This window comes from Plectrocnemia conspersa, unplaced genomic scaffold (genome assembly GCF_051122295.1).
Source record: "Plectrocnemia conspersa isolate PC_06_02 unplaced genomic scaffold, ASM5112229v1 ptg000006l, whole genome shotgun sequence".
Classification (NCBI taxonomy): Eukaryota; Metazoa; Arthropoda; class Insecta; order Trichoptera; family Polycentropodidae; genus Plectrocnemia; species Plectrocnemia conspersa.
Window position 1 is genome coordinate 23,750,176 of NW_028277170.1, and position 25,761 is coordinate 23,775,936.

Consider the following 25,761-nt stretch of genomic DNA (forward strand, 5'->3'; position numbering starts at 1 on the left):
TCGGTCGATTAGGGGAGCGTTGGTCGTTCAGGGGTCGTTCAGCTGTTTGCGGTACTCTCGGGTCACCCTACGATTTTCAAAGCAGAGGTTACCACTATCAGTACACATCGAGCGGTAGAGGCGACGACACGTTACCCAGTGTAAAATTTGAAAAATGTTCTTTGATAATGTTTCGGTGACTGTGCGGTGATTCTGGACTAAATCTGATCGAATCGGAGCAGCAGCCTTTTCAAACGGAGCTCTATTCATATCTTCCAAGACGGTTGCTGAGGAGTGTCCAGGGCGTGCACCCAGCATGTTCAGCCTGGACAGCCTTCAGCTGGAGGCGGCTCTGGGGCCGCATCCCTTGGGTCACGAGAGGGAAAATCCGATACCTGCGTCGGCACCAAGTCCTACCTCCAGCGCGGACGCTTTTCTCTACGACGACTCTTCGGCTTCCGACGGAAGTCTGTATGGCAGCGATAGGGAAAACCAGCTTCACGTATCTTCATGCAGACAGTGAGTGCTTTCAATTATATTATACACATACACACAAAAGCTTATAATTTAATGATTATGAATCGTATCAACTATAAATTATGTTACCATTACTAAAAAACAATCAATTATTTCTAAATACATCTAACCGATGTAATCTCGAAAATGAGGAATTCATAAAGTAATTGAAATAATTATTATCAATATAAAATAAGTTTTATTGATGCGTTTCTAGTGAATATTTATATATTATTATTTATATTTTTATTATTATTTATATATTATTATTATTATTTTTATTATTTATATATTATTATTATTATATTTTAATATTTATATATTATTATTATTATTTTTATTATTATTATTATATTATTATTATTATTTTTAACATAATATTCTATTATTTGAATACCTTTCAATTTAAGTTTTACTAAGAGAACTTTATGTTCTTAAATTAACCTTTTGAATAAGATATTATTTGTGAATAAGTTTGTTATAGTAAATCTTCAATTAAAAAATCACGTCGATATGGTACACTTATTCGTTCCAACAGAAATTCGAATCAATTTATATAAAGTTGATGATTGCATTTATATTTAATAGAAAATTATGTGTTAAATATGACTATGAATAAAGACAATTTTAATTAAATAATACTGAGATATAAAGAGACAAGTTTGCTACATTTATTAGACCATGATTTTTTTTGAAATACTTTTTTATAATTAATTAAAACTGCACGAAGATCAATACTTTATATTTTATTATTAAATTATAAAGATATACAACATTAAGAATGTAAAAATATATTTATTGACCTATTGTATAGAAAGCTAAAAATGAATTAGTGTTCTTTTAAATCCTAAAAAATTAATGACGAATATATACGTCGTCCGAATTCACGCAAAAATATATAGTCATACCACGATTTACAGAAATAAAAAATAAATTACAAAAATTAAAAATTTGCGTAAATACAAAATTGATTATATATGTATGTACAAATATACATTCTCATATATCATACATAAAATAGCAGTGTAGTAAAAAAATGATGTATTATTACTACACAAAAGCAAAATGTACTCGAAAATATTACGTTACAATTATCATAATACGTGTCAGCAATTTTATTATTTTTTAGAATTGCTTCAAAATTATTATTATTAGAGTCATATATAGCAGCATTATTCTGGATTTATCTTTATTATCTAATTAAATAATTATTGTAAATTTCTTGCTATTGCACGCAAATGATTTTTTAATTTCGCTAAAAATTTCAAAATATGGTAATGTTTTCCTCGTTCAGATTTTTATAAAATCTGCTGGTGTCAAATTATTGTAGATCCGGTTGGATTTTTATCGCATATGTTAGGGTCCAATTTCAAGTTGGTTCTCATTTGATATGGCTTCTCTATGCTCCCCTACTTTTTTTCATTCAAACCAAGTAATATTTTTCAGGAGTGGCATTTTTTCGATTTAGTTCTAATGTTTCTTTTATTTTTTTATGTAAATTATTGTTGCAAATTTCTTTGCATTCTCGATTCATCTAATCTTCTTTGAAGTTGACAAATGTATATATTTCTTTACCTAAAATTGTCACGCTATCTATTTAAAGAAAATGTTGAGGTTCAATTGATTGAACAGTTAGACTAGTTTTGTAAGTTTACTTATAAAGTATTGATATTTTAGCTACAAAAACACATAATTATATATTTTCTTAATTTGTTTATATTTATTTTACTGTTTAATTTCAATTGATAATTAATTAAAATTATAATACATAATATTTCTACGGCATATGTATGTATATCTACTATTGGCTAAAAATAACAAGATTGCACAAAAATATAATTGAGGCAGAAATATTGTACAATAGATTAGTTTCTTGTAGAAATAGTTATTTATTTATAATGCATAATGGCGTTAAGTACTTAATTTACTTATATATTATACTCATCACTGTACTTATCTTTAACATGCAATAAACATGCCAACTGCAGTATTTTATGTTTACAATTTTATTAAACGACAGAATAAGTTTATTTAAAAAATAAATTTAGCATCAATTATATAATAAATCAGTGTATTGTCAAATATAAAAGTACTTACAATAATCATTTATATTAAATATTGCTCATTCTCAGTATGTTTTATCTCACTAGTCTTAGTTATAAGTTTGGTTAAAATTAACCACAGTTCCGGAACAGTTTTATCTTAACAACTTAACAATAGAGTAAGTTTAATTATGAATTAACCTACACCTAGTATGATTTTTAGTTGTAGTTACAAGCTCAGATAAACCGTAGAATTTGTGTTTTTTGCTTTAACATAAAAAAATATTAATATCTTAACAAAAAAATGTAGATATTGTAATACGCGTAGTTTTTTAATTAAAATTTATATTTTTACTATTATTATTGTTTTAGGTTTAAATATTAAAAGACATACAATATAAAAGTTCATAATTGTTAAAGTGACTCAAATGTTGGTTAGGCTATTATAATATATATATTTTAAGTGGCAAAATAAAAGTCATATTCAGGGACGCTGAACTCTAGAAAAACAATGCTTTTTAACATCGTCATATAATTTCTTGAACTTTTTTTATGCTACAATTAGCTACCGTTGCGACATATTTTAATGCGAAATATTTAAATTAGGCATTAAAATTATCTACTCGTAATATTTACCTGATAATTAGTCGTGTTTTCTTTGCTGCTCAGTGTTGCCATATAGTGAATTTTCAGTCCAAATCAAAGGCAATAAAAATGTTCCATCTCGGTGATCGTCAATCGTTTATATTAAAACTAAACATTACTAGTGAGAATTGAATAAAGTACATCTAAACCGAATTTTGACCAATAGGAGAGCGCAAAAAACAATTATCCCTTCTCAGAAGTCAAAAATCCACGTCAAAAGCAATAAAATCGTGCCGTCGCCGTCGCAGTGGGAACGCTCGTTACCGAGCGTTCCCACTGCGACGGCGCCGACACGATTTTATTGCTTTTGACGTGAATTTTTGCCTTCTGAGAAGTGATAATTGTTTTTGCGCTCTCCTATTGACCAAAATTCGGTTTGAATATACTATGAATAGTCATCTTATATTAGAATTCCATAGTAATATTGGTAAGGATAGCTATCAGATTTATAAAACATAGTAAAATATCGAACTGCAGACAAACTCTGGAACAATATGTGACATGTGATGTCTGTCTGTACTCATTCTTCCACTTATTTTCTCCTGAAAACGAGTTGGCATGGTTTGCATTTTAGGCTTGAGTTATTGAAAGTGCTAAAACAATAATTTATTCTAGAATTTTTATTACGTAAGGTTTGGGTTTGAACAGCAAATGAACGTTTCGCAACTGTCAAATTAAATTTCATAGGCATTAAAATTTCATGTGGTTCTAAATAACAGCTGATGAAAATGCATTTGGATTTTACTAGTGAAAATATAACTTTACCAAAAAATACTCATTTAATGGAACATTTTTACATCGGATGTAAATAAATAATGATAAATATGTAAATATATATATTACTACATATAGAAAAGTTGAAATCATATATTTGTACTAGCACCTGCCAGACAATTTATATTTTCACTTGCAAAACTATATATCTACTGGTGAAAATGTATTTTAAAAAATATTTTCTGGATAGATTCGAGACTGTTTTTACTATATTTTCATTTAGGAATATCCACATGAAACTGAATGTATTATTTATTTATTTTGCTGCATTAAATCCAGTTGTCAAATTACTGATAATACAATCTATAAGAACATTAAATTTATATGAATCAATTAGTGCTTTTCTTGATTTTTCGTTATTTATTTGCATCTTCCTTAGGTATTAGATCTTAAAATTCGATCGAATACTTAAATTTACTAATTTACATTCGTTGAATATTTCCTCTCGTGTTTCAATGTTTCGCTCCTTTTATTTATTGTAAATAATAAAAGGGCTGAAGGAACTTATACCTGAAATACATACATCTCAAACAGCTGTAGATTAGTTCATATTAATTATTTGAGGTTGGTTTTTACTTTTTTTTATTCATATATTCTTGCAATGATTTTTTCCAGAGTCGGGCTATAGAAATTTGTCTCCTGTCTCCTCCCCCCCCCCTCTTTATGCTGGCCTGTATATATATTATATATGTATGTATACTTACAATAAAATCTTAAATGGTGTGTAATATTGTAAACAATACATACAAATGTCTTCAAGAAATTATTCAGCTCTTATTCAACTCATTTCACTGGTTGATGCTTTCAAATCTTACCTTTCTGGTAAATACTGGTAATCTGCGATTGTTTGTAACTGTTGTAAGCCTTACCATTCTTTTGAAAGTATAATTACATATTTTATTATTTTTTTGTGCCTATACATTTTTATAATATAATATAAATACATACTTATAAATAAATAAAAATATGTAATATCCCGTTATTAGTAATATTTTATAAAAAAATATCGCAAAACAGTTTTTGTAAAATTGTCTCTTGCTAATATTATTATTTTAATTTTTCCTTGTAATATGTTACAACGAGATAAATCTGTTCCATAAAACATTATGAATACAAGTATTAAGAAACAGTAAATTCTATATAATTAATTATAAATCTAGCTCGATTTTCCGACCAACCTTATTATTAGTTTAGTTTTTATTATTTTCATTTTTTTTGAAAAGCTATGCAATTTTTTATATATGTCAACTCAAAGTAAGATAATATTCAAGGTTTAGGCAAATTGATACATTATGTTCGTAGTGAAAATATAGTAATTGTTCGAAATAATGATTTAAGTATCTTATATACTATTTAAAAATAAGAAAGATGAAACACACTGGTCCATCGCAGTAAAGATTTTCATGGGAAAAAAACTGCCATAATATTATGTTTAATCAGAAGTGCATTTAGTAAATTGTTGCAGAGAAAATAAAACTGCATTGAATTGTTACATATATAAAATATATACACAAATTATTATTGTATATAATATATAGCAACTAAATTTATTAATTTCACATGGGAAACACTAATCTGTAACTGTGATAATGATTAAGCACATAGAATTTATTATTGCAAAGGAATATCCGCTCTTTTTAGGATTAACAGAAACACATATCACAAATGATATTGAAGAATATAAATTATATATTGACGATAATATGCGATTTTGATTCCAGACATACTTGTTGTGTTGTACTGTATCAATTATAATATAAAAAGATAAGATATACTGGTCCATCAGGGAAAGATTTCCGTAAAAAAATTCTCATATTATTATGTATAGCATTGTAGATCTCCAAATAGTAATACAAATTTATTTTTAGAATTTATAAATAATATTTCAGAATCTGTTAAAAATATTTACCGTTATAATTGGAAATTGTTATTTTAATTGAAATAAATGTGAGGATTTTAATACTTTAAAAATTAAAAATATGTGTTAACGAAAATATAAAGACAACTAATAACACGAGCACAATAATAGATTTAGTTTTTACTAATATGTAAAGTGAAAATGATAATTTAATTGTATATATTTATATAGAAACACATAATGTAATTACGGTAAAAAATTGAGATAATTAAAAAAATTAAGAATACAAAATTGTCACTGGAAGTTGATAACATGGATATGAATATGATATGGAACAATATTTGATACTTTCCTGTTATCGAGGGTCAAATTTATACTTTTACTGGAAGTAGATAACATGGATATTAATATGATATGGAACAATATTTGATACTTTCCTTTTATCGAGGGTCTAATATTTTTTTTAAATATATTTGCCCGATAATAGAAAGGAATATTGTGAATAGTAAAATTAAAAGAAAAATATTGATTCAACCCAAAACCGTGGTTTAATGATGATGTGAAGAGATGAATCATATAAAATTGTTCATATAAGAAAAACATAATTATAAATGGAAATCATACATAAAATGTAGTAATAAGTAGGGCATTCGAACCGGGTAGAACAGGAATCGGGTACCCGCCATGTTTTTCATGGAACCGAAAATTGGGTAATTTTTGACGGGTATCCGGTTAATTTCATTAAAATATTTTTTTCCATTACTTCAAATTAAATGGAAGAGCCGAATCGGCGTTCTTAAGCGACTAACGTCTTTGAACGACAAAAAAAGGGACAGCACTTAGCGGCCTATAGATTTCGAGATAAGCGAATGCATAGATAAGGATTATTTTGAAAGGATGCAGTTGTAAATAAAAATAAATTTTAATGCGTTGTAGGGTGAAAATATAACACATTAGATTCGTTAGTGTTTTTAAAATACAACTTTTTACAAAAAGAACATCACTAAAATAAGATTTGTTTCTCTACCTACATATAATACATATAATAAATACAATCATCTAATTTCTTTTATAATTTTAATAAAATTTATTTCCTTGGTATTTTTCATCTGCAATTTGTAATATTATTGCCAAATATGTGTTAAAATAAATATTTCGGTTTTGTACTGTTACACATGTATGTAGTATGTAAGTATATGTATATATGTACCTAACGATGCAATGTAAAAATATTTCGATTGAGTAAAGTATTAATAATTACATAATATATTGATTTTATTTCAATACCTTATTTTTTTTAAAAATGATATTAGTTATTAAAGTAAAATTAAATATATCACGATTCAAATATAATAAAAATTAGACTCTAAGCGGCCTACAAAAATTACCCGGAACCGATCCGGGTACCCGGTTCTTTTCCGACAAATACCCGTAGAACCGGGTATTTGGATGCCCTAGTAATAAGGCAGTATGAAAAGTCGATAGGTGAAATAAAAAATGACCCGCATAAAACGAGGAAAACAATAAAAGAAATAATTAATCCTACTCAGAGAAACGATATAATAAATATGGATATTGACGGAAATATCATCACATGATTGCAGAAAAGACAATACAAACTACATTGGTAGTATATATGAGATTGTGAATTTAATATCTCAATTTAATAAAATACTACAATACAATAATGAAACATTTAATGTAAAATTAGGAGAATTTAAATCAGTATGCTTAAAATATAATAAAAATATAATCTGTAAATTGAAAAAAGGAATTTGATGTAAATATAATTAAAGAAACGTGGGGAAATACTAAGATCTAAATTATATTATTTAGTAAATAAAGCACTTACCGAAGAAGAAATACCTGATAATTTAAAGGTTGCTACTAAACCTAAAAAAATATAGACAGAAATATATTGTCAAAGATTATTCGTTACATGTCAGATGACTATGAATAAGTGCATAATAAATGTAAAATTTTTGACATTGGTAATATTTTTTATTATATTATCAATAAAATTAATTTAATAGAAAAAATATAAATAATTTAACGATATGTATATGTATGTAACGATAAGTTGTAAAAAAACAGGGAATATTATATGGAGGTGGGAATTTGTATAATAGTATCTCTAGAACAATCCACAAAAATAAAAATGTAGAGGGTTTCCTCAATGGAATGAAGAAACATCTACTTGCATTAGAAAATAAATTATAATATATTATATTTTATATGTACGGTTTGATTATTTTTGCTTACTGTATAAAAAATTAGCTATTTTATATAAATATTTTTATAAATATATTTATGAGTCCGCGTCTTTGTACCACAATTATAGTTGAGCAAGATAATAAATATAAAATAAAGGTAAAAACATTGAAAAATATATTGAATCAGGTAAAAAATGAAAAAAAAAGAATCGAAAAATGTATATTTTAAGATAAATATACAAAAATGAATAATAGAAGAACAATATAAATTTAAAAAAGATTTAGTTTTTGTAGTTTAGGCTTCTCGTGCTTCAGTCCAGTTTTTTTCGTCCAGCTGGGTTTGACTTTAGGGTAATGATAGACTGCTTCCCGTCGGCGCTCGGCTCGTTCGGAATCAGCGCGATTCGCTTGGTGTCTCTCATCTCGTCCGATAACGACTCGATCTTCGTGATTTTAATCGGCCTGACATTCGGAATCAGCGCGATTCGCTTGGTGTCTCTCATCTTGTCCGATAACGACTCGATCTTCGTGATTTTAATCGGCCTGACGTTCGGAATCAGCGCGATTCGCTTGGTGTCTCTCTTCTCGTCCGATAGCGACTCGACCTTCGTGATTTTAATCGGCCTGACGAATTTCAACTGACTGTCCGCTTGTAGTGCAGTAGGCGCCAACTTCGTAATCGCGCCGGTGTTAGTTCTCTGATTTCTCTCAGTTACATTCTGCACCTTGTTCGCCGTCACTAATATTTTGTTAGTGGGCTTGCAGGTGGCTGCCATGGCTTTGGTTCTTTCAGCCGTAATTTTATTAATCGTACGTTGGCACAATTTGATTGGTAGGTTTGTCTTAAGCGGCTTCACCAGTATGCTCCTAGATGTACTCATAGGCAGCATCAGCAGAGGAGTAGGACGGACCGCGACGATTTCCTGCGCAATCGCCGGAGTCTGCACCTTCTGAACAGCTACTTTCGTCTTGCTCGGGACTTCCTTATAGACTTTCGTGGATATAGCGATCGGGGCGACTGTGTCGAGTGGTATACGGGGCGTATTCAGAAAGTTTGGGCGTTCAAGCGTCGGAGGGCAAAAATCCATATACCACATATCGTTACAGCAGCGCTGGATATATTTGTTATCGCGGTGGTCTTTGCGGCCCGACCAGATGTATAGGCGCGTCTGGATAGCGACTGCGCTATGACCGGCGCGCGCCTTCGGCTTACCTTTCTTGCAGTTCGGATCTAGCGCAACCCAGCGCATCGCGTCCAGGTCAAACTTCGCTAGTGTGTTGCTGCAACAGCTCTTGTCGGTTCTATCCTTGAGAGTCTCCCAGCCGCCGAATACGTACATGCTGTTGCCGATGATGGTAGCCGTGTGCAGAGAGCGCGGGAGCGGAGCAGGGCTTCCGACATCGGGCTGATACCAGGACATGGAGTTTATGTCCAGCACCCACAGATCGCCGCGCCGCGTGCCGTCCTTGCCGCCGTAGATGATGAGAGAAGAACGGCCTGCGTAGTTCGTATATGCAACGCAGCTGTGCGACTCCCTCGGCGGCGGGGAACACCCTTTAGTAGACTGAATGTTCCAGATCGCGTTACTCCTGTTGGGCGTCAACTTAAGAGTGTAAAGTGAATTTGTGTAAAAGTTTTCAACTCCACTGATGAGACCACCAAACATATAGATGGTACCGTTGAGCAACGTTAAGCTGTGGCCGATTCGCGCGCTGGGTTCAATGCCGCCAGGCAAAGCATTCAGCCGGCGCCACGTCCAGTCGCTGAAATGCAGCTCGTACAAGCTATTCGAGAAAATTCCGCACTCGTACATTCCGCCGTGGATGAACAGACTCATATCGGCGTAGGCGATGCCGAAGGCGGCGCACCCAGGCGGGTGCACGCCCTTCGTTGTCGGCATGAACCAGTTATTTTTTCCTGAATCGTACACGTGCAAGTCTTTTAATATCGCTCCATTACCACCGCCGAGCACGAGCATCATATTACCGGAGACTACAGCGCGGTGGCCGTGGCGAGGCATCGGACACTGTCCAATATTGGGCACTTTTTGCCATTTGAGTGTGACGGGTTTTTTTTCCTCGCGGTTCTCCTCCATGTCTAAAATCTTAGGTTTCGTTTTAGTAAATGTCTTATCGCACTTCAAAATGTCACAACTCCGTCACCAGAAACCGTCTATCTCTATTTCGCAACACTATGTAACTATATTATTTTAGTAAAATAATCTAGTACTCCCTCACCAAAAGTATTACAGTTTCACAGTTTAATTAAGAAAAAATCACTGCATGCGTTTTAACCGCCGCGAACTTTTACGAAAACACTACGCGGCAACCGTTTTGCAGTGGCCACGAATCACTATCTTACTATTGCATGCGTCTGACCGTCGCAAAATGTAACTTTAGTGTATTAATCGGCACGCCTCCGAAAATTTGCAAACTCACTGAAATTATCTATCTCTATTTCGCAACACTATGTAACTATATAGTTTTAGTAAAATAATATAGTTATCATCACCAACAACTCATTATTATTACAGTTCACTATTTAATTAAGAAAAATTCACTGCATGCGTTTTAACCGCCACCAACTTTTACGTAATCACTGCGCGGCAAGTTATTGTGCAGAGGCGCCGTCTATGAGTCACTATTTTGTTATATCATGTGTCTGACCGTCTTCAATCGTAACTTTAATGTATGTTTAATGTATTTAAACCTTCGAAAATTCACAAACTCGCTAAAACTACGTCGCGGGTGCAATTTTTGATTACGTCAAACTGACAGCGGGGACCACCGTCATGCGCCGCCACTGAACTAATCTAGTGATTTATAGTCCAAAACTATTAAACGCCGGCCATTAACTGACAGTTCGCCGTCTTACTTGCTTAATTTTTTACAATAATAAGGCCACTAGACGTTTTCCTCGAATAGAAATCTCAGAGTTGATTTTGTTTATCATCCGCAGCATCCCTAAATGGAGTTTGAGATTTTTATTGTATTTTTTCTCAAGTTGTGTAAAATTAAAATTTTAAATAAGATAAATAAAATATTTAATTTGTTAAATTAATATCTATATTATAAAATAAAATAATAAAACAATTCTTATAAGCTAAAAACTTAAAAATCTAATAAGAATAATATTAGTAATTTCTTGAATTAATAATAATTAAATTCCATTCTATTATATTTCAATAAAGAAAATACAATTCTAGCAATAATTAAATAAATATAATATAAAAAAATGTATTTTAAATAAATATACAAATTTAACTTTTAAAATTAATTCTGCAAAAATAGATTTTATTTCATATAATATGAAAGAAATATTTTTTTTTATTATATTTAATGATCATTAAACTATTTAATTAAATATATTCGTACAAACTGTAAACTTAAGATATTTATTATTAGAATAACAAATAAGAAGCATGTTAAAGAAAAATAAAAATAGCAATTATATAATGATATGATGTATATATTATATACAAATAAAAAATAAATGATTGATTAATTATATTCTACAAGTTTATTCGTTAATTATATTTATTTGGTAGTAATTCAACTATGTACGTTTTAAATATAAAAATGTAAAACATAATATTTTAGAGCGATTTATAAATAATGTTGATTATCAGTGCAATCTCTTGCGTCGACTGCAAGCTCGGTTTTGTCGTCGTTGTATTGTTCCCTCAATGTTACTGAAAAATAATTATAAATAATTAATACAATATTCCTACTTATATAATCCATAAATGGCATTTGAAAGTGAAAACCGTACAACAGTAGTTACCGCAAAGGATTAAACTTATAAACAGTAGACCCCCAATAGCATGGTAAATTGAGGAGGTGCTATTTGGATGCCCGTTACTTTATGTGTGAGGATATCTCACCACACGCGCCTCATTCGTAGGTATATATTTAAAAAAATTGTATGAGTATTTTCTAGTCCCCCCAACTATAAAATATAATACTACATATGTATATAATCCTATAAACTGTAATGTTTTGTTTACATTGAATATTGACTTAAATAAAATAAACTTTGGTATTGTGGTATTTTTAGTCGGCTAGGTTTCTTTGGAAAGCGATGATCAAGTTAGAAGACCGGGTCTTGATTTTTATATAGTGGACTCAGCGAATCTTGATCCTGGTCTGTGTTGAGAAAGTAGCGTGGTCGAGATGTCAGCGGCGTTCCGGTGAACGTTCTGGGGATTTGCCCCCGTATTTATATGATTCGGCTGGCTTCTGTGATTTGCCAAGGGTGAGTTTTACAGATCGCCAAAGTATGTAAATCCATTATAGCTAAAGAATCTGGTATGAAATAAGAAACAATAAAAATATTAATTACTTTAAAGCAAAGTAGAGGTAATAAACATGTAGATAGTAATATATATATAAATTTAACATATGAGAGCAGTAAAATTAATATATGCTATAATATATTGAAAGTGTAAAAGAGATTGTGAATTCAATAAAAAAAATGCAATACAATATTGACGACGTCAATGTGAAATGTATTTCTAGAATAAATTCAAAACATAATGTGTTTAGGAATCAAAACTGATAAATGGGATGTGCATAAATCAAGAAACGTGGGAATACTCGGAACAAAATTACATTATTTAGTAATTAAAACACATTCAAAGAAGAAATACATGAAAATTTGAAGATTGGTTTTACACTTATACTGCATTGAATTTTTTTTTGAATCTATAATTACTAAAAAAAATGAGGAAATGCAACTAATTAGCATGTTATATGTATGACAAGTTAATGGAAGAAGTAACAATCAAACATTTAAAAGATTTCATTACTTCAAAACACATGCTATGTAAAGAATTGAGAGTCAAAGAAAAACATTCTACTGAGAATATATTACAATTAGTGATAAATAATTGGTTAATGACCAAGAATATAAAAAAAGATAATTGGAACAGATCAAAGGATTTGAAATATTTTGAAACAGTACAAAGATGTATAACGTTACATAAATTAAAGATTATAGATATAGTTTTATAATAATTTAACACTTTTTTAAGCCCGTCTATTTGACGGGTGTCATTAAAAATATATATATACCAGATTTTATAAAAATAAGAAGTTTCCGAAGATAAAAATATAGTTAATATATTTGCATTGTACAATTATAAAAAGTAATAAAAATACTGTCTGATACAAATCTAAACCCCGTCAATTAGATGGGTCCGTAAATCTAGTTTTAAAAAATAGTTAAAATAAATAATAATGATATGATATAGAAAAAAGTGAAACACATTCATCGGTTTGTAGCTGACATTTTAATTCTTTGAATCTGTGGTAGTACTAATAAATTGGTTGTTAAGTTAAATAATTAATCAAGTACAATAGAAAGATGGTAAAGAATTATGTTTATAAACTAAATAAGAATAAACCTTATGTATGAATTAAATAGTATAATTATTAATTATATAGATATGTTAAATAATGATATAAAAATATATAATAAAAACATGTATAAAAATAAGTATACTATCTAGTATGTGAAACATGTTAAGTGAATATACAAAAAAATATTTTACAATAATAATATATTGCATACCATAATTTAGTATGTAACAATATTAAAGATATATGCATAATGAATTAGATAAAATGCTGCAAATATTACAAAAAGGTCAGTGAGTAGTTTTAAATTAAGGTAGATCTACTAGTTACAGAATTATGATTGAAAGATTGCATGTATGTTGTGTAAACTTTAAGATAATTGTTTCAATATTAGCATACAAGTAAGAAAATAATATGTTACTAGAGTATTGCAAAAGGTGTTTAATAAGTAATAAAGAAGAACATAGATTTAATACTAGAAATAGAGATAATTTAAGGGTAGATAGTTTTAAGAAAATGAGTATGACTAAGAAAAAATATTGTAAAGAGGTGTGAATTTATGTAATATTATCATTAGGACAATACACAGAAATTAAAGAAAGAGCAGGTTTCATTAATATAATAAAGAAATACCTTTGTACATTAACACAATACACCAATAGAATAAAGTATAGATAGATATAATTGTCAGATCATTTATGTAATGACTATTTTGACAAACTTAATTTAAACTTAAATGATATTATCAAACAAATCTTACTTGCTTATATTTCTGTTCGCCTTTAAACATTTGATACTAGAATGTTCACAGTAATTTTGTCAGAATAGCTATGATATACAATAATTTTCATATAACTTACGTCTAAATTTGAGAAGGCACTCATAAAATTTTGTTTATATATTCTATAATTCAGTGCTACATCACTCTACATCATCTTAAACTAACATTGGGTAGTAAAATCACTACGATTAGAATATTTCTTATTGTATATTTAGTTTAATTACCATAACGGAGCTGTCAGTGTTTTGACACATGGAAGTTCGGTTTTGGAGGATTCCCCATAACTGTCGGCGGAATCTATTGCCATAGATAAAAAAGGGGAGTCTTGTTTATGATGCGTTTGAGAGCGAACTACATAAAATATTAACGCTAAATATTAAAAAAAATGAAATAAAAATATTAGGGATTTTAAACAATTAATTAATGTAGATGTATTATACATTAGCACCTTTATAAATAAGGTGGACAGGCATCCTTCTGTGTCCTCAGCTTGTCCTCCTTTTTGAGCTCCCCTACAAAAATATTTTGGAGATGGCTTTGGAACAAAAATTTTCGAGATGACTTTTTTTAGTTCCTGCAGAAATAATGACCATTTTATTTGTAATGTCCTCCTTCACGTTGAGATTCATACTTGATATTTTTTTTGTAACTGATTTATTATTAAAAAATCATAAATAAAACACATAAATAAAATAAGAGAATTTGATATTTTCGGAGTATTATTATATTAAATATAGCATTTAATAAAATTATAAATGTGATTTATATTATTTCATCAATATTACGATATTTCGTTGAGCTTTACTAAATTTACTAGCCTTTTTATTTTTGCCACTAAAAATAAAAAGACTATCTCGAAAAGTTTTGTTTGAGGACAAAAAAAATATCTCACGGAAATTTGTGTTTCAGAAGGAAAAATTATTGCGGGCAATAAAAAAAAAGACATATTTCATTCTTAATTCCGTCCTTGATCTTCATTACCAGCAATCGTTTAGTTTTTGCACGTGACAGTTTTGCGTCAAATGGTAATTGCAAAAAACCCGTCACCAGCAATTAGCGAACTATGCGTTTGACCATTTCGCAATGGTGCCGACCGCTGCGTAAGTTACTTTCGTATTGCAACAAACTCACATAAAAATATTATAAATAAATACACAAGATTTAAAATTTTATTCACTTCTGAATGGAACTTCCTGTATATGCTATATTTTTATTCATATATAATTTTTTGATAAGGTGTTGCAGTATATCATTACGTTTGATCGATTTACCATAATTTATTCATTTATATGGGATTTGTATTATAGCTTGTGATATTTTTACCTCAATCCGTTTGAAATGGATCTCCAAAGCGGTATTGCAGACCTAATGACAATCATAGAGGAAAATAAGTAATAATTGAATATATCCGTTAATATTAATTAAAGATTAGTTATGTAAATATAGAAATATGTTTTCACTTATGACGATAGATTATTAATCAAGTATTAAGCTATTCATTCATAAATTGTTAATATCATAAGATTTTATTACCTTTTTAAGCATTTACCAGCAACACCTAGCATTTTGAAATGAAGTGTTCAGGTCGTATATATTCGCTTCGATTGTACATCTTTGGTTGCGTCGATAGGTCCATTTTAAAGTATTCATGTGTCCTGGACGTGTTGCTCAAACAAAAGGAGAGGCGTGAGTCCGTGGTCGAAGATATCCGTGAAGCGAAGAAGTAGCCCGAGCAGCCATGTATAAGTCTGGTTTTGTACCACTTTATCAGGGACGTTATTTGAGCTTTTTTCAAGTAGGGAGGGTGGGGGAAGTTGGCTACTCGGTGGTCGTTTTTTTAATATTTCGATTTCATTAAAATTCATAATATTTCAATCAGTGACATGTATTTTCTGGCTAAATATACTTTGGGTAAATTTGAATATACTTCGTGTAAATCAGCATGCTTCTCGACGGCTGTGGACCTCTTGAGTAATGTTGTGTATGAATCGCTATAGAGATTTACTAAAAGCACATAATCTTCCTAAAATCTAGATATAGTGCACCCATTTGGTAGCTTTTTGATATTTTTTCGATTTAAATTCATTATATTATACTGGATGGGCCATAAACATGAGAGGTTTGAAATAAATTTAAAAAAAAACAATGAATCTTATTCAATTGTTTTTAATTCATATTAAAATTACTCAGTAGAATTATATCTTTAAAATAATATTATTCAGGCGAGTACAATCATGTTGCAAATATTGTTCAAATCTGGACCGCAAATTTTTGAAATAGCTGCCATTTGTTCTCAAATGTTCTCTTTCAATTGGACTGTCATTGCTGGTTTGTTGTTGTAAACCTGACTCTTTATATATCCACAGAGAAAAGTCAGGACTCCTGGGAGACTAGAATATCATCTCGGCGCGATATGAGTTTTCATAAATTTGAGGTCCAGATTCAAACAATGTTTACAACGCAATGGTGCATACCTGGATAATGTTATTTTAAGACATGATTTTCCTGAATGTTTACTTTAATATGAATTAAAAAAAAATCGATAAGATTTGTACTTTTTTTTAAATAATTTGTTCTAAACCCTCATCTCTGTGCCCCACCCGTATGTACACATTCGTTAGTTGATCTTCCATTGAAAATTTATGTTGATTTAGAATAAGTAAACTAATATTAGATTTTACAGGACCTTTTTTTGTTTAGGGGTTGGAGAAGAGGACTTCGACGAGGTTCGAGGTGCCCGCAACAACAAGTGCAACAGCGCCAGGCGGCAAACTTGAGGGAGCGCCGAAGAATGCAATCCATTAACGACGCTTTTGAGGGTCTCAGAGCTCACATACCTACTCTTCCATACGAGAAGAGACTATCAAAAGTTGATACGCTAAAGCTGGCTATTGGATACATCAATTTTCTTGGAGAACTGGTAAACATCTATGTTTAAGCGTAACAATTATATGCAGCTTAATATTTTGAACAAGAGCGATATTATTAATGCGGTTATTTGTTGCTGTTGCGATTTTTATGTTTGCTATTTTTAGATAATAGTGTTTTTAATATAAGTATGTCTTTAAAGGTGAGGAGTGATAAAAATTCAAAGGATTCGGGTGTAATAGGACTACCGAGAGCGCTTAAAAGAGAAGAATCAAGAAAGATCATCATTAAAGGTTAGTTTTACTAAAAAGCTTATAAAGATGCCGTCACGTGTTAATAAGTGAGCACTTTTCTATATGACTCTGAATTTTTTTGGATCATATCTAATATTGATTTGAAAAGCGATGATATAAATGCAAATCTCATATAGGAACAACGCACCTGCATTCGATCCTCTCTCGCTAATCTTCCAGTCCTTAAAAAAATATTATGTCGCGATGGGGAGAAACTATTGTAAAGGGTGTTTATTTTAATTTGTTCACTAGAGGGGGTTGATGCTGTGAATAAACATTACACCCCATGGGGATACCGCAAATGTGCACGACTGTATTATAAACCCATTACGTTATTCATTGAAGTTTATTAAAGCGATACGGTAAAAATATAAGTGTAGATACACTTTATTTATCAGTATGTATATGTATATCGTACAATGTTGCGTGCATTTTATTCTTGATAACAAATATATTTAAATAAATACATTTTAACATTTTTATCAGTAATTATATATTTTAATTAAACTGTAATTTTACATATGAGTAAGTGTAAAAAATTAAGATTGCAAGATAAATACTGCTTTATTTGAAATAGTATATATTACATTTACCGTTGAAGATGTCTCACTACTTGTGTTGACCCCGTTGTAACTCATTGTCATGTAGCGTAATAAATTAGCAACATTAATAAATCAAATTACAATTAAAAATAATATTTTTAATTAATGATTCTGAGAGTATAAATATATTGAATAACAATCACAATACCACATCATTTTTTCAGCTTCTCATAGCTTTTTAAATTTTGGCGATGTGTATACAAAACCTAAAATAGTACCGATACCGGTAATACCGGTATTAGGGAAAAATTTATATTCGGTATTTTATTTTGTAATACCAATAATATTTTTTGAAATGCAAACATTTTATTTGCAATTAATAAATAAAAAAATATTGAAATAATAAATGCAAAATTATATAATAAAATGCCCTCACCTACCCCCCTCCCCTTAAATGACGTCTCTGACTATACTAGAGGCTTTTCAAAATGCTTTCAAGCTTAATAAAATATGTATATTAAACGGCTGTCGTACCCATTGCGATGATTGATACGCGTTTGAAATTTACATTGATACACCGAGCTTTAGAATATGTCATTGTTTATATTTAATCGGAAACAATTAACAGTTGATGAAAATGGTTCGGTGTTTTGGGCCACCCTGTGTGTATGTCCTTGCACACGTGTAGCACTCGACGAATGTTTGTTCAATAATTGAACCAAACCATTTACGATTGCGCTTTGTTTGGGCGCTCGGGAGCGGGGGTTAGAGCCCCTAATCTGGCCGAGGTAAACTATTGCACGTGCACCCGACCCCTGCCCCACACCTACTTCATTATCTGATACTAACTGCTTCACAACATTATTACTACATTACTCGAGGGTGGTATTAGCGACGAAAAAAAATACAAATTCAATTCAGGGGTACGGCAGCCAAAACGCGAGGTCCCCGCTTAACACGCAAGAGATTATAAATGAATTTAATTTTTTTTTTAAATATAAAATCACATTCAAAAAACACCTGTCGATTAGAGCTATTATCTTAACCACTTAAGCACCGGCGACTCACCGATGCGTCCTTTGATAATTATTTTTTTAAGCAAATTATTATTTTAAAACAAGTTTAAGAATTGTTTAAATATATTTTTTATTAATTATTATTGTACTAGATTTATTATTCAGTAAAGCAAGTATTTAATATTTATTAAAAGAAGACGCGTGAAGAGAAATAACTGGTGACTCACTAAAAAGTCGCTGGCATTTAAAGAGTTAAATAGCATATTACATGAGAATCAGAAACGCAGCTGATATGCAAAGCGCTCTTGTGAAAAACCATTTAAGACGACTTTCCCCAACTTGCTTATATTATCTGTGGAAAAACATAGGTATATTACAGCGATGGGTTGCCAAATACTTAGCAACTGGTTTGCTGTTTCTTAATCTTTAAATGATATCCCCTTCATGAAAAAAATCAACTTATTTATAATTTATTTTTTCAATGTTTCAAATTGCAAAATAATTTATTTTTAAACTTATTTTTTTTTCATTTATTAAATAGGGGTTGCACTGAAATTTAATGGTATATTTTTTATGTTAGTAAAGAGTTAAAATATATATTTTTAGCTCCCTTCATAGCTGAGCGACTACATGATTTTACTCTCTGCACCTCGTCGCTCTTCTATGCACACTTTGGTTAGCTACTATAATATTCTTTCTTCTGTGGGTACCATACAGTCGTTCTCGCCGCTGTTTTTCAACGTTGATCTACTATTTTTTAGATGCGTTAATTTATTGAATAATTACAATACAATTAACAACCTCTATGTAGTTATTTTGATTATATGATTCACTATAAATTTAAAAATACTTTTATTAGTATTGGTGTATGATATTAAAATGTTTATCAGCTCATGTTTTAAATGCAAATGTGTTGATAATATGTAGGAAAGAGGGAGGGGGCAAGTTAGTTTTTGCCTGGGCGCTAAATAAGATACGGCCGGCCATGGAGTGATCCTGATAATTGTTTTTAACTTTCTTCTCTAATGCTTTTATTTTTCTGTTCTATGCACTTGACATTTTGTCACTTTTTTTTCTGGGATAAAAATATACAACGTGTTTTCATATTGAAATAATATTCAAATAACGCTTAAACAATATTTTAATATTTATCCTGCATGAAAGTTTATTCAGGATCAACGCACAATTATTCCTAGTTTTTAACTATTCAAATATTGAATGAAAAATGGATCAATTATTTGTATATTTTCTATATATTAATTTATTTAACCAATGAGTGTAAAAAATAAATTAGTTGCTTTAAAATATCATTTAATTAAAAAATAATGATTAGTTACAACACGTTAATTACTTTCATAATCGTTGAACTTTATAAAATATATATTTTCAAAAATTTTAAGATTATAAAAATTACGTAACCAGTTAAAGGTCATATGTATATTAATACATAACGATTATTACCGAGTGATATATATTTCTTCAAAAAATTATCGTACAGTCGTAAAAGGATGCGCACTCGTTAAAAAATACTTAGAGATGCACCTTGACTCCTTGATGTATGTGAACTGCTTATGATGTACTATTTTGAAAACCGAAAAAAAAAAAAGTCGAGCGCGAAATAACGCGCGCACGTAGCCCATGAAACAACCTTGCACGCACACCTATTTACTTCATTGTTTGAGCACTGACGCGAGCCGAAAAACGTCACTGAAAATGGTATATTACCGATACACTGCCTCATATTATTAACATTATTTTTTCTCACAGCATAACTTGCACACCTACTTGTGCGACCTTAATGGGTACTATCTAATTTGTTTTTTTAATGTTTCCCTTTAAATGGTATGACATATTTCAAACATAATCTTTGGCTTAATCAAATATTCCCGTAATAATATCCATTCAAATATCAATTCCATTAAAATTAATATCATTTACATTAATAACCAACGGAAAACATAAATATTTAAAAAGCAATCCTCTCATATTTTTTAAGCTGATCTTATGTTGTTGTATTTTATAGAAACACCCATTTTTGATATTGTCAAACGTTGTGGTTATAATCTTAATTTTTAGTGCTACATACAAGACCTAGCTAGATTTTATTTTATTTATTCATTCCTGCGAAACTTAATCAATGATTTTGCTATAATTTTATTACTTATTTCAATATCCCAGACATGATAGAAATTAATTTAAAATCATACGTGATTCGAAACTAGGGCTTACTATACAATCTACTTATACAATGAGTCCATTGTGCTGATAATGTTTTTTGCTTTAAGTTTTATCATATTTTTGCGAATAATATACTGCATTTAATCTACTCTGTGTAATGTATCATGCATTTCCGTTTCGCCCACACCATATTGTCTCCTTACAATGAATAAACTATTAATTTCGAATGTGGTGCATATTCGTTACGCGTTTTATAGAAAGAGGGTAGAAGTAACAGGGGACCGAGTTCCAACCCCATCACCGATGATGACCCCCCCGTTTGACATGCAATCATTGATTGTTATTGTTTGCAATGAGTGTACAGGATGTATTATCTAGCACATGTAATATATGTATAGTTAAAAAATATGCATTTATATATAATATTATTATTTGGAGATTAAATCTTATACATCCACTCATAAAAACATAGTCATTCGAAGAGCTTCAGACAGAAACATGATGTAAAAAAGATGAATAGATTTCAATAGAGCTTATGAAATATGATGTTGGAAAATTAAAATTAAGTTGCTTCAATAATTATTAAAGAAATAGAATGTAAGAAGTAAAAATATAATAAAAACGCATCACATTTAAAATCATCATATTCTGTATATAACTAAATATTATTATTACACTTATTATTAAATATAATATATAAAAAATAAGTCAGGGCATTTACTCCATCGCTTTTGATGTTCCGTCAATGTGGGTACCTTCAATTCCGGAATATAAAAAGCACATACAGATAATTTTGCTCTCTGGATTTAGTAAGTAGTGCACCCTATCTGGCCGATACAAATTAATTTATTATAAATTATATAAACAGGCCAGTCCAGAGGCATTCATTCCCTAAATGCCAATTTTTTGGCAGGTATGCGACGCCATATACTCCTACCGTAATTCACAATTTAATTTTAATGCCATTCTTATTTTTATAAATATTTTCAAAAAAGAAAATTGAATAAATAACCAACATGTAACGCATAAACTACATGTGTATCTAAAGCAAGGGTCAGACATCTACGGCTAAAAAATAGTTTTATAATTTTTGCACTTTTTAAAATTTTTAAGTATGCACTATAACGGAACGGCCAACCGCCGTGTTGAAAAGTTACGAGTTATATTGCTTCGTATTCTACTGTGACGCAGTGTCTTTAGTACTCCTTGCAACGTTTTTGCGATACATTGTTTTCACTTTAAAACAAATGGATATTTATCATATCACTGTCAAAGCCAGAAAAAATAGTGGACTTTAAATGTCGTGCATTTATAGCATTTAAAGTGGAGTGTTATTATTTTATTATCAAATTTCAGAACAAAGCATTTGTGCAATTAAAAATGTCTGATGTCTGAAAATAAAACAATATATGTCTTCATTATCAGAATAAAAACGATAAAAAAAGTGTACTATAAATCTCCCGATGATGCTAAAAAGCATTTTTGCCGAAAAGAGTAAATTACTATCTCGTAGGTATATATTTAATTTTTGTAATTTATAATACTATTTCCTTGCGGCGATTCAACCTTTATGTGTTTTTGAAAGAACAGCGTGTCTGCAAAATCATTGCAGAAACGTTGCTTCAGGGGATTCTTTGTGGGGTATACCTCAAACTATTACGTGTTATTGAACCAGTTGTGACAGCGATGCATAAAAAATGGAAGCCAAATATCCATACAGCATTTCGATGGCTAAGCTACGATACAATTTTATTAAGATGTTTTGCACACAATGGAACTATTATTTTCGAATACTAAATTAACCTATGCTTATTAAAAAATAATGTACTTAAATTAAATGAGAAAAAAACTAAATGTATGTTTATTAATTATAAACATATGTTAGATACTAATATAAAACATTGTAATTACGTATTAAAAAAATAGGTATTTTTTCTTGGATGAAAAATTATAAACATAAAAAAAATAATGTACAATAGTATTATATTACCCCACTTTAATTATTGTGCAACAATATTATATATGCTTAATAAATTAGAGGTTTTTAAATAAATAAATTAATAAAATTATAGAACACCCTATAATTTTTGTTGTCGTTTTAGTACATTTTTTCAAAACACGCGTTGTATACAAAATCGCTGACAAAAATATTGATCTGTGTTCTCAATTCGACAGGTGGAACTCTTCACGCCCATTCCCTTTCCTGGTCTAGGAGAGGAGAAAGGCCTCCGGGTAGCACCCTCTACGCACGCCTCTGGACCCCTGAGGATCCACGAGGGGGACAATCTACTTCAGACTGAAAGCAGATAAAGAAACACAAGACAATGTAAGAAAAAATGTTAGTTAGTTAACATGTAATGTATAGGATATATATATTTTATTTTTTTTAAGATCATAATTTTTATATGTGAACTTCTTAGAAGATATATCAGTGCTTGTAATAGAGTTGCCATTTTTGTGTAGGCTTAAATGCATTAGTTTATATTTATATATCGTCTATTTTGTGATAGACTTCTTCCTCCCATAATACTCTTTGTTCTGAATCATAAGGGAAAACCACGAGTGTGTTCAGTCAGTAACTCCTCGTGTTTTATTTGGACTCTAACAAATCTTCCTCAGAGTCTTCGCCGTTTATTATACTTTTCTATGTTATATTTGCAACATATAAATAATATTTTTATAGTAATCCACATACTTTTCGTTATTTAGATGCAAATGAAGTAGTGTCATATTTATTACTATTCTTCCAATTGCCATGCAACTCTTTGATGGTTCAGTAAAAATGATTTAGAAAAATAAAACATAAGTTAAAGATTTGGTGAACATGGGTACAGTTCTTGATTCCAACTTCATAATCATAATCTCATTTTTAACATCCATCTTCAATAAAATACTCAATGTTAAATAGTATTTTATCTCTACTTTACAAATATCTCTCGTAATTACATAATACATTCGGCTCAAAGCATTTTTTATTTGACATAAAATTGTGATGACATCCCAAAGAAAATAGTCTAATATTTTTTGATATATATGGCAACTCAGTTTTGTTAGCATATTAAGCATCCATCATTATTTAGAATTATATTCTCAATATAATCGTAATTGATCAAAAATATATTTATCATAAATGTGTATCAGATCAAATATAATACTCGTATGTGCTCGTTAGATTATATTTTTTTTAGTTTTCGGTTTCTAAATAGTGTTTCATATTATATATGGATATATTTTTTACAGCTAGTCATGGAGCAAACATTCGATGCAAATACTCCAAAACGTTTTCCGTACTAATTAAGACTATGCTAAAAACCATGACATTTTATTCTAGCAGAAAAAATAGAGATATATTTTTATTTAATTTCTAATAAATGTACTCAAAACTAATTTTAAAATAGTAGATATATAAGCAAATAAAAAAATTTCGTAGCATTTTTTCTAAAACCGAAAACTCGAAGATGTTTATAATAATATAGAATCTCTTTACATTTATTTTTTATATATTATTATAAGAACTTTGTTGATTTATACTTTTTTTGTTTCATGAATTAAAGCTATTTTATACGTTGTTTTTAGAAACCATTGATAATATAATTAGTTTAACATAATTTATATACAAATATCTATGTCTTTCAAGTAAAAATTGTATGTTAAAATCAACGATGAATTAAATGAGTGTATGTTATAAATTTTAATTGAATAATCTCAAGTGAATAATAATGTTTTTTATATAAAAAAATACATAATTCCGAATTTGTTGTAAATGTAATTTTTAATACGCTGTTAAAAAAGTCGTTGTTTTTACTCTAAATGAATAATAAATGTGAGCCATTTTTGTTAAATGAACTGTTAATTATTGTGTATTAAAATATAATACTGATATTTTGTATATAAATAAATAATTATAAAAATACTTATTTTTTATTTTTTTTATGTAATTTATAATACATATTACTACAACTTTGGTAGTGTATTATATTATTAGTAATTTTCATTCACCCGAGTTATTAAATTCATTTCAGATTTTCTGAAAATTACCATGTCTTTTTTATGTTTCAATGAATGAGTTGATAGTGAAATGCTTTACAAGGAACGTTGTACTACAAGAAGGACGAATAAGAGGGTGAAACTCAAATGGAAGGCGTGGGAAATTGAAAGCTGGAGCCAATCCTAATACAAGTCTGATATCGATCGAGCCTGTGGGCGTGGAAAACTCTCTTGGAGTGTCTGATACCATCGCATGATTGTGGCAGTATGAAATGTACGAACATTATATTAAATATTATTATTTTTTAGATAAAAACGATAAAAATGTAAGCGACAAATAAATAAAATCATATCATGCAAAAATCATGCTTTGAGAAAATTCAAAGAAAATTCTTCAGCACTGTTTCAGATACACATAATAATAAAGCATATTTTAATTTACCACTTGTTACGTAACGGGTAGCTCTTAAACCAATGATTGTGTTTTTAAAAAATTATAATTTTCAGGATATTCATGAAAAGTGTGACAATTTGTGCACAGAGAACAGTGTGACAAATTGTGCATAAAGAAGCAAAAAATTCTAAGAAATTTTTTTGCAGCAGCATTGTACATATAGATACAATAAAACCACTGTTTGCATATTTGAGATAATTTTGCAGTTGCCTATCAAAGCACGAGTTAAATTTATAACACTAATATATCAGTGAGTA

At 29.8% G+C, this 25,761-nt stretch overlaps 1 protein-coding gene across 2 annotated transcripts; it reads left to right on the top strand.

Annotated features, from left to right (window-relative positions):
- Window positions 1-99: 99 nt before the first annotated feature.
- On the top strand, window positions 100-24,516 carry Fer1 (48 related 1). 2 transcript variants are annotated; one of them, XM_088188292.1, is made up of 5 exons: window positions 100-498; window positions 16,867-17,086; window positions 17,237-17,327; window positions 23,239-23,389; window positions 24,304-24,516. In XM_088188292.1, the coding sequence occupies exons 1-4, from the start codon at window positions 296-298 to the stop codon at window positions 23,361-23,363; spliced, it is 639 nt and encodes a 212-aa protein (XP_088044418.1). In that variant the 5' UTR covers window positions 100-295; the 3' UTR covers window positions 23,364-23,389; window positions 24,304-24,516. The 2 variants fall into 2 exon arrangements, with proteins under 2 accessions (XP_088044418.1, XP_088044417.1); XM_088188291.1 differs by lacking the exon at window positions 24,304-24,516 and having other exon boundaries at window positions 23,239-24,179.
- Window positions 24,517-25,761: the final 1,245 nt, after the last annotated feature.